The sequence below is a fragment of the Mchenga conophoros genome, linkage group LG6 (assembly GCF_057382185.1).
Source record: "Mchenga conophoros isolate Kocher_MC1m ecotype Shallow Benthic linkage group LG6, M_conophoros_male_GT1.1, whole genome shotgun sequence".
Classification (NCBI taxonomy): domain Eukaryota; kingdom Metazoa; phylum Chordata; class Actinopteri; order Cichliformes; family Cichlidae; genus Mchenga; species Mchenga conophoros.
In genome coordinates, this window is record NC_140531.1 from 40396722 (window position 1) to 40407868 (window position 11147).

Consider the following 11147-nt stretch of genomic DNA (forward strand, 5'->3'; position numbering starts at 1 on the left):
TTTTGCTTTCACTTTGCAATTGTGCGAACTGTGTATAGAGAGCGACAGCACTGATCTGTGAGTGATGATAATTTGTGCACCAATTCCTCTGACATCGTCTTATTAATCGTTAGCTTACTATGCAAACATGACAAGTGAAATCTCCCGCAGCTTAAACATGTGAGAGGTTGATCGCGCAGAGAATCGCTGAGCTTATGTGAGTGAGCGTGTAAAAGCATTTCAGTTCTGCTGAGCCAAATAAGACAGGTCAGGGTGAAGAAGTGACAGCCAAAGAAAAGCTTACCACAAAACGGAGAAGTTATGACAAATCAGACTATAAGGCAAAAAGAAAGTGCAGCTTTATGGTTTCATGGACAAAAGAATTTCTGTGGCTGCAATATGACGAGCTAAATAACCAGGGCTGCACATAAGTGGTCCGCAGGTGCGCATTTGCTGTCAAAATAAAAAACACGCACAAGGGTTAGCGTTAAATTTAAAAACTGTACTTTTGAGTTAAAATATATATTTATAATTTTAATAAATGACAAATTAAAAATGCATGAACATTTTTTTTGTATCGAAAAAATATCAAACCGTGACACCAAAGTATCGAACCGAACCGTGAATTTTGTGTATCGTTGCACCCCTACTTCTTTCTTTGAGCTGCTAAATGTGAAGAAAAGTAGTTTGTTCTTCTAAATACAAGTCCCTGTGGGGGCAGTTATGCTGTGAGATTTTAACGTTGAGCTGCTCACTGACAAACTGAATGCTGTGCATGCTGGATTGTGACTTCTATGTCATTATTTATTGGGCTCTTCCCAAAAGAGCTACACAGGCCCGCTCTCTTGTGGGCCTGCTGCCTGCAGGAGGGGCCACAGGGCTTCGGTGCTGTGTGGATTCTCTTAGTGGGTGGAAACGCCTCGGTGTCCTTCCAAAAGAGCTGGGGGGCAGGGAGGCAGAGGTCTGGGGATCCCCAAAAGTTTTAGTCATATGACTCTATACTTTTCCAGATTCTTCATTTTTGCCTACAAAAGGACATGCAAAGTGCAAACCTTGATTACATTATCTAATTTAACCAAACCCAGGAGTCTAGGTGATTTCTCTTGTTGGTTTTCTCTAAAGAAAATATGGTTAAAACAGCAGCTGCACCGTTAAACTACTGTGTGCGATCACTTCGACTTAGAGAATGCAGGTTTGAACCCTTAAGCTACAGCTAAGCTAATAACAACCACATCCATACAGAAATATTCATTGCATTTTGTCCCGAGGTACAGACTGTACCCAAGCACCGCAAATTGAAAGTGTCCTTTTGTTCTGTAAAAGACAAACTTCTGCTGCTGTCGCTGGCCCAGCGCTCGTCATAAAGACAAACAACCACAGCTCGGCTCGCGGTCACACAACAGAGTGTGGCTCGTCCGAGCCCAGCATCCACTTCCACCACCGGGGCATGTACGATGAAAGCCAAATGCTGTACTTCTCTTCATTGTAGAGGGCATAAAAAGCTATTAGAGAATATTAGGCCTTCAGGGGGTCGCTCGCCCACTGCCACTGATGTAGAGAGGGGAGAGAGGAAGTAGAGAAAGGACGAACATCAGCCTAATGTAAAAAAGTCTCTCTTGGTCATGATGGATGATGCCGAATGCAGGTAAGAGAGGCTCACTTGTATTTTCTAAACTATTTACTGTGAGGTTTTAGACACAGGATAAAGGGAGGCTCAGAAATGTTGTTTTTCAACATCATGAGTCAGAAGGCAGACGCGCCCCTGTCCGAGATGCCACACAGTGGGGTTTTTTGGCTGTTTTTCTGCCCAACAATTTCCTGTTTACTGCTGGTGAACAGATTCTACAGAACATGGGCGCAACTTTGACCGTGGTTCAGACAGCGAGATCAAACAGTCCTGAACTGGATCTGTGGGCTATCTTGTGATATTCAGCTTTGTCTAACATATGAATGGTTTACTGTTTAGGCCACTGAGTGAACTCTGTCCTCTGAAAATGCAGAAACATTATTCTAAGTTAGACCAAACTCCAAAACCACAACAGCAAAATCTTTGTGTGAATCCTGATACTCTGGGATTTTCCACCTTCTAGATGAATCACTTTGTGGGGTCATTTGAGTAATCACTCATGATAAGGGACTACCAAGAATAATAATATCTTTATTTAAAAACAGTAGCACCTTTCAAGAACAAGTTACAGTTTTCTTTACAAAGGCAAGAGCAGTGCACGACTGCACATTTCCTTCAAGGCTTAAAATGTTCGTGTAAAGTGTGAACTGAGTCTGAGTCTCCGGATATTTGGATGCGATCTATACTTAAAAACATTAAGATAATGTCTCCAAACTTTTCTCACGTCATTTTGATGTGCATTTGTTGTGTTGTGTTTTTAAGGAGCACTATAATTAAACCATTACCTAAAAAGCTCTTATTTGATCCATCTGTCTCCATCTGGCTAATTATAGGCCAATTTCTAACCTTCTTTTTATTTCAAAGATTCTCCAAAGAGTTCAGTTCAGTTCAGTTCATTTTTATTTCAAACATTTCAAACATGTGCCTTCACAATCATTACAAAATATCATTCCATTATTTGTTTGAAAAGGAGTAGTTGTCAAGCAGCTGGATGATGATCTAGAGGAGCATTAAAACAGCTAGTGAAGGTTACAAATCATCGTTTTATGGCCGTTGACAGTGGACTCCTCTCTGTGCTTGTCCTGCTCGTCCTCAGTACAGCACACACAACTGATCCGAAATTACAAACTCAGACGCACCACTGGTGTTTTTGTTTGAATCCTACATATCTCATAAATTTAGTTTTGTTGATTTAAACGAGGAGCGTTCCACAGATCTCAATGTTTGGACCACTATTTTTACATTATACATGTTTCCCCTCAATAGTATTACAGAGCACTGGATACATTTTCATTGCTATGCAGATGATACCTAAAGCCAAATGACACAAATCCATCCATCCTAACCATGTGCTTCTTAATTCAGTTTTATTTGTATATATTGTAGGTCAAAGACACTGCAATATTAGTTATAGAAACAAATATGATCAAATGTCCCCATATGAGCAACACGTGGCAACAGCGGGAAGGAAGAACTCCCTTTTAACAGGAAGAGACCTCCAACAGAACCAAGCTCAGAGAGGGGCGGGGCCATCTGCAAACGCAAACCATGAACAATATAAAACGTGCAGTGGTGCCATATAAATAAAAATATCCTCTGCTTTGTTCATGTTTTAATTGTGGGAGGGGAATGTATAACTCCTAATTGTTGTAAGTATCTATAGCTTCAGCCTAACAACTTTCCTGTGGTATCGGTTTTAAAGAAAAGAGCCATTCCTTCACTGGAGTCTGTTATCAAAATATTGTCTGCTTGATGATTCTTCCTCTCGCTCTCGTTTACCTCCAGAGGGGAAGAGTAAGAAGGAGAAAGGAGCGTCGATCCAGAGGAGCACGGAGACCGGCATGGCCGTGGAGCTGACGAGGAACATGAGCCGGCAGCCCAGCAGAGAGTCCAACAACGGCAGCATGAACAGCTGCAACTCTGAGGGGAAGTCAGTAAACCCGTCCCTCTGCTACTCGTCATCTGCACTCTCTGTGTCACAAAGACGTCCTGAATGAAATGAGTTAGAGTGACAGTAATGACTGCATGTCAGCATGTTCTGAGGGAGACATCCATTCCCGCCTGCGGGTATTTCTGTATGTGTTGGCCGACTGAGAGTAAACACAGTCTAATATAACGAGCACGCAGTTTAAAAATGAGTCAGCGTGGAGAGTGTGAGGCGACGATAAAACCAAAACTCAGACAGAGTCAAATTAAGACCGGGTGTTTTCTGTCGCTTGGACAATCACGTAGATATTTTTTCTTGTTATAAATAATGAGTGCAAGTGAAATTCTCCTGGAGGCAGCAAAGTGAATCCACCACATGTGCTGACTGAGTGGGGCCATCAGCAAGACTGATGACACATTTGTATATAGGTTGGTGATTTTTAGAGTTAATAATGGGCTGTTTTGTGTTTTCTGTGGTAGCTTGATCTTTTCTGGAGTGAATCTAGGTGCCAGCAGTCAATTCAGTGACTTCCTGGATGGACTCGGACCAGCTCAGTTAGTGGGAAGACAAACACTGGCTACTCCTGCCATCGGTACAAAACCTCTTCTCTCTTCTTTTGAATTATTTGGGGTATTTTTTAAAGCTTTATTTGTGCATGCATGGATAGATGTTGTAAAGGTTTTTTTGCATTTAACAATGAATCAGAAAATGCCAGAAAATGTCAGAAATCATTATTAGTATTGTAATGTTTTTGCTACTTTACTTTGTATTTTTGTGTGTCTTGAGTATTTCTAGCATGAATTTCTCTGACATATTTTGGATATTTCTGGTATTTTATTTTAAATGTTGATTGTGCCATTCATCCTCTTCTCTTGGTCGTGAGGCATCAATCTAAGCAGACAATCCCAGTCTTCCATCTTCCCAGCCTCTCCTCCACTTCTTCAGGTGGGAAGACGTTCCCGAGTCAGCCGAGAAATGTGATCTTTCCAGCATGTCGTGGTTCATTTCACACTGGGCCACAGACTGCTCCAGTGCAAGTTGGAGGTCACTGCTTGATAAAGCCAGCGGAGCTACATCATCTACGAAAATCAAGCACGAGATCCTCAGGCCACATAGCCTTGAGAAATTCAGGGAAAATCTCATTCGCCCCATTCACTGTGTCCACTGCAGAAGGTCTGTCAGTGGGGCTGAGAAGATCCTTGATGTATTCCTCACACCACCAAACTATGTCCTGAGTTGAGGTCAGCAGCGTTGCATCCCTGCTATAAAAAGTGTTTGCAGGGAGCTGTCCACGCCACTCGAGTCACCTGACGATTTGCCGGACTTCCTTCAAGGTCGACTAAAAGTCCTGCTCAATGGCCTCGCTGAGCTCCTCCCATACCTGAGTTTTTTGGTACTGCAAGAGCTGCAATCCACTTGGCCTGTTGGTACCTGTCAGCTGCCTCTGCTCACCATGCTTGATAGAATCCCTCCCACTGCTTGATGGCTCCTTTAACCTCTGCTGTTCATCTGATTCAGGGATTACCGCCACACTAGGGTCCGCTTTCCACAGAATGCTGTTAAAGTTTTGCTCAAAGTGAGAGCTGAAGAGCTTGACACTCTGGCCTTTGCCAAGTTCACCCTCACTGTCCAACATCTTCCATTGCCACCTGATGCAACTCACCAACAGGTGGTGAAGTGCAAAAATGAATCACTGACCTGCGACGCAGGGTGTCCTGGTGCCACGTGGACTTTTGGACACCCTCATGCTTGAACATCGTGTTCAATTTGGAGAAACTGCGGTGCAGCCAGTCCCTCCCATTCACACTCCTCTAGATCATTCTGTCATTGCCCATGTGAGCATTTAAGTCCTCCAGTAGGACAATGCAGCAATGTTCAGCACATGAGTGCACACGACAATCAGGACATAGGGAGGGAGAAAGAGAGACTGTTTTCATGTTCTTATAACTATTAATTTTATATTTTTATTGTTTCTTATGATTATTTGTACTTAATCTTGTTCTTTTTTATTGTTATTGTTGATGATGATCAATTTAATTGTGCCAGGCTGAGAGTGTTACCTATGCATTAAGTCTGCGCTCCTGTCGGTAGTAGATGTTGGTGTTGAGCTCTTTGTTTTCTTATTTTTTGTGCTGTGTTTTTTAGGTGATATCCAGATCGGTATGATGGAGAAAAAGGGTCAGCTGGAGGTGGAGGTGATCAGAGCACGAGGACTTGTACAGAAGCCAGGATCCAAATCTCTCCCTGGTAAGCGCCCAACCTGACTGAAGCCGCCACAGACCAACTAATCCCTCCATCACTCACACACATGTTATTATAATCCAGTATATACACTCGACTCAAGCTCACCTGTTCTTTGCGTTCGTACAACCAGCCCTGAGAGCCGATAGTGTTCCCACTAATGGCTTTTTTTATTGCTCTGTTTCTGCCGTCAGCTCCATATGTCAAAGTCTATCTGCTGAATAATGGAGCGTACGTAGCCAAAAAGAAAACCAAGATTGCACGGAAAACACTTGACCCACTGTACCAGCAAGCACTGCTATTTGAGGAGAGCCCGCAGGGGAAAGTGTTACAGGTGAGCAGGAGATTTATTTCCCTTCATCACAAAGTTAAATGCTTCCCCCCCTCCTACTTCATGCTGACGGAAATCGAGCAGAGCAACATGACAACGTGAAATTATTTTTTCCTTCAGGTGATTGTATGGGGAGACTATGGCCGCATGGACCATAAAAGCTTCATGGGAGTTGCACAAATCTTATTGGAGGAGCTGGACTTATCAAGCACAGTCATCGGTTGGTACAAGCTGTTCCCACCATCCTCTCTGGTGGATCCGACACTCGCCTCCCTGACGCGACGAGCTTCTCAGTCGTCTCTCGACAGCTCGTCCGGACCGCCCGGGGTCCGATCTTAGTGGACAAACAGCTCTACACCACCGAGAAAAAACTAAAACTAAAACTCGGAGAGAAATGAAATACTAACGGCAGAAATGTAGAACAACAACAATCAGAAACACGAGAAAGCTTTGTTGAAATCTGACAATCACTCCTGCCGCGGTTAATTTTGTCTGTCGTAGGGAGCGTCGCATTTCAGTGTTTCATGTCCATTCGAGGAAAAGTCTCTGTGTTTTCTCTGTGTGTGCTGAAGAAGCCGTGCAGCAGCTGTCCAGACAGTACCAGAGAATCCAAACGAAGCAGGGTGGCTTTTAACCGAATCAACAATAGCAAAGAAATGTATGTAAAGCATCGGAATGTATGGACTCGAGACAAGAGGTAATCACCCTCCGCTCCTGCAGGCGGCGCTGCGCTCCCTGCAGTGGCCTCCTCCAGAACCCCAACAGACTGCTGGTATTCCCGTCCCCGCCGTGTGTGGGGGACGGGGTGCTCAGTCTGGAAGCACAGGGCCTTCTTCTGGTGCCTAGACCTCGGAGCCGCATTACTGGTCCCCCCCTCTCTGTGGAAAGATCCTCTTTTCAATATGTTTACCATGGCTGCTCTGAAGCCGCACCGTTTCAGCGTGTTTGCTTTGTTGTTCATTTCTTTCCCTTCGTTACTACTGGCACAAGATGTTTTTAAAAATGCTCATGATAATGTTGTCAGTCTGGTGTGTGCATGGAGAGTAAAAATAAAATACAAGAGATTAAAAAAAAAAAGAAGCTATTAAATGTCTGCAAGTGTAATGCAGGAAGAGGGCGGGGAACAGGTTAGATTTTTACATGTGAGATTAGCGTTGTTTTGCTGGCAAGCGTGCAGGCCAGTCGTCTTTGTATAGTTGTATATTAGGCCTCCCAGGAGGTTGACCAATAAGTAAAATTTATGTCACTTTGAAATATCACAAGGGTACAATGTCAATGTAAAAAAAAGAAAACGTAAATCTTTGTTCACCTATGTGAGAGCGAGACAGGGGCGTCTAATTTTTCACATTTTTTGGGAGGCACATTCCCTCCCTCCCGGCATGTTAAAGGTTTTTATCCAATCTTTAGTTCAACATTTTTTTCTTTTTAAATTTAAACACAAGCACAAGAGCTTGATTTTTTTACAACAAAAAGTTTAACGTTTTGAAGAAAAAAATAATAATACATAGCTAAAAAAATCAAAAACAAAAAAAAGGACAAAAAGCAGCAATCCTCCCGTCACCGGTTCTCTTCATCGTTTCGTCTCGACGTTCGGAGGCAAACAGAACAACAAATATTGTCACAGTTTTTTCCTCGTGCATCTCGGTGAATGTGGGCCAATCAGATCGATCCGTCGGGACGCCAACGCTCATCCTCCGTCCGGCCTGCAGGCTCCTCCCACCCGGAGGGGGGAGGGGCAGCATGACTTTGGAACCCGTTCCAAGCTGCATGCACATTTTTGTAAACAAACAAACAAACAAAAAAAATCTAGATACGCGTGTTAGCTCCACATACTGTAGGGCCGCTTGTATGTTGCATGCAGTTGTACAGTTTGCTCGTACTTGAATATTAAAGAGATAAAACCAAGAAACTGAAGCCATTCCCATTACGCAAAGACATCCAAATCCACTGCAGTCCAGTCCACGTCCTTCAGTCCGGTGCTGAATGTCTCTCAAACCGAATCCCAAGATTACATTGATGTCTCTGGAAGATGTACTGTACTGTACTGAGCAGACCTCGCAGCCCCTCTTACTGTTATTCCACATCATAGTATACCTCCGAGGGGCTGGGACGATGTATGAATAAATATGTACAAATCAGATCTATGAAAATATGAATTATGTTTCAACATAATGATTTCAGACGACACGGAGAATAAACTCAGATGCACAGAAAGTCGCACCCTGTAAATACTCAGCACTATGCCCGGGGTTTTCATTTGGTTCACTGAGAAAAGGGGCCAAGTCTTATAATAAGGAGCGATTAGTACTTTAGGTGACGAGGGGACCGTGCTGTGGGACGGCGATGGGTCTGAAAGTCCTCGTCTGAACACTTCTCTGTGCTTCGAACTCTGCGTCTGTGCCCGGCCCGCCATGCTCAGTCCCGCCTCACTCCAGATTTCTTTTCATTGTCCAGTGAAGCTGTTTTTTTCCTTATTTATTTAGGGTTTTTTTCCTTGTCAGTATTAACAGGAGAAAAAATTGCTGATTGTTTACAACTTCTGTGTTCCACTGAAACAAGAAAATCAGAAAAAAGTAAAGCATTCACTGCAACATTTCTTGTTTGTATAACAGATGTGGCTCAAATGATGTGTATGTTTTATATATAAAAAAATTTCATTTTTATGATTTACAAATAAAAAAGAATGTGTGGAAAAAAATACCAATGTTTTCCTTGATTGTTTCTCATGCTTATTTTTTAATTTTCTGATTTGACATGATGTCAAAAGGCCAGGGTGCCTTGTTTGTGGGAAAGCTAATATTTATTCTCAGTCTGTGCATCTCTGAGCAGAGCAGCATTATTTTAGAGAGAGGGCCATCACTGTTCCCACCGTAGTAAATTTATTACAGTTCATAAAAACAAGTGTTTTCATCAGTTCTAGATACAATATAAAAGAACAACATGTGCTTTTCCCCCTTTTATTCAGTTGAGAAGGTGATGAGCTATCTGCTAACGCTAGCTCGTTTGGTTAGCAAATGCTAACCAACTCTATGGGTCTATTGCTGGACATACCCGCTAATTAGTGCTATGTACAGTAGCATGCACAACAAAATTCTAGACTTTTATGCGCCGTGGCCATCGTACTAACTTGTCTGTGCAGATAACAGCTTAGGAATCTAAACAGTAGTCAGACCATACTAGTAGCTCTTACAGCAATCAACATGGCCTACATGTCCAGTTCGGTGAGCTCAGTTAGCTGAGGTTAATCCTAGCAGACAGTTAGTGTCCTATCTGTTACTCAGACAAACACGTGGCTAATAAAGTTTAAACAGGTGAGTAATAGTAATATTACTTAATAATTATTAATATAGTAATATTTATACCTAAACAGTTCTCATTAAGGAATAAATTGATCAAGGAGTGGAAAATAATTTGCGTAGCAAGCAGTAAGCATGATAATTTTTGCTCTAAAGTTGGCTATTTCAACAAGGGAGTCTATGGAGAGTGACTCACTTTAGAAGTCAGTATTGAGTGGCCACAAGAGAAACTGCAGTTTTTATCAATATGTGTTGCACTGATTATGTCGTCCTTATTTCCTTTTTTTTGTTATTTCATGCTTTTGTTTGGGTCAAGAAGGGCATCCAATATAAAGTCTGCCAAATCAAACATGCGCTGGTAACCAGTGTGATGACGCCTTCTGGAAAGGGAGCAGCAACTATTTAAAAAGCGCTATAACCTCAAACGACCAAGATATTTTAGCAAATAAAATACAGTTTGTGACCACATGATATACCAGAAAGATTTTCTAAAAGGTTCTTATGTAATGAGTTTTCAGTCTTTTTTTAATGCAAAAATCCCTAAAGTTGTGATGTTATTTAACCAGGTACTTAGTCTGGATGGCTTTACCTTGGCCTCGAGTGATCCTGTGAGGAACACCGGCGTAATTTCAGACCAAGATATGTTCTTTTGCACACACAGTATAGACATACATGTAAGGCTGCTTTCCTTCACCTAAGTGGTATTTTTCTAATTCAATACACCATTTCAATTCAGTTTTATTTATACAGCACCAAATCACAACAACAGCCGCCTCAAGGTGCTTTATATTGTAAGATAGACCCTAAAATAATACATACAGATAAAAACCCAACAATCCTATGACCTTCTATGAGCAAACACCTTGGCAACAGTGGGAAGGAAAAACTCCCTTTGAACAGGAAGAAACCTCCGGTAGAACCAGGCTCAGGGAGGGGCAGGGCCATCTGCCGTGACCGGTTGGGTTGAGAGAAGGAAGGCGGGACAAAAGACATGCTGTGAATAAAATTTTAACAATGAAATGTTGTTGTTGTACAGTGGAATCTGTAAACAGACGGCTTCTGCAAAGTAAAGTCTCAAAGACCAGAGATGAGAGAACGGAGGACAATTTTAGGTTCTTAAGTGCTCTGTTTGTGAATAAAGTCACATGACAACCATGTGGCGCTACATACAACACCATCACAGTCTTGCCACTGCGATCCATCTAACCAAAAGATCTGCTGTTTCTTATACAACACAGAGCTTGGGAGATTTATGCTCCACTTGTTGTTAAGTAACCACAGGATCCCCCAAAAACAACATCTGCAGGCAATCTACACTGACCCGCCCACCACCCTTGCCCTGGCAGCCGGGCCCCCAGGCTCCCTCTGTGCTGCAGCATCAGGGGTCATAACCTGCCTGTATAAAACATGGACACAGACCATCGTGGAAAAGACACATGTAGATCACACATGTCAGAGGCCACTATAAAATTTCCATGCTGCTCCCAGGAATAAGATTAATCTATCTAATAAAGTCAAAGGTCATGCATTGGTGGAAAAGAAACCATGAGTTCACGTGGAATACAAACATTTCAAACTTAACTTTTAAAACTCTGGTTACAATTTCTTAATAAGAATGATTGGATTGAAGAGGTTAGGATTTTAAGATGGTGCGCTTTTGACAGTGATTTTTTACCTAATGAATTAGACGTAAGATATAAAAAATGGTCTGGACAAGGTTTAACGGCATATTGTATGTTTTACGAT

General features: G+C 42.4%; 1 protein-coding gene across 22 annotated transcripts in view; it reads left to right on the forward strand.

Moving 5' to 3' along the window:
• rims1b (regulating synaptic membrane exocytosis 1b) overlaps window positions 1–8803 on the forward strand; it is an 84305-nt gene extending 75502 nt beyond the window's left edge. For all 22 annotated transcript variants that reach the window (XM_085278068.1, XM_085278081.1, XM_085278078.1 and 19 more), the window contains 5 exons: window positions 3392–3536; window positions 4013–4125; window positions 5679–5780; window positions 5969–6108; window positions 6226–8803. In XM_085278068.1, the coding sequence (XP_085134194.1) occupies window positions 3392–3536; window positions 4013–4125; window positions 5679–5780; window positions 5969–6108; window positions 6226–6444 (719 nt within the window). In that variant the 3' untranslated portion in view covers window positions 6445–8803. The remainder of the gene's footprint in view (window positions 1–3391; window positions 3537–4012; window positions 4126–5678; window positions 5781–5968; window positions 6109–6225) is intronic.
• Window positions 8804–11147: the final 2344 nt, after the last annotated feature.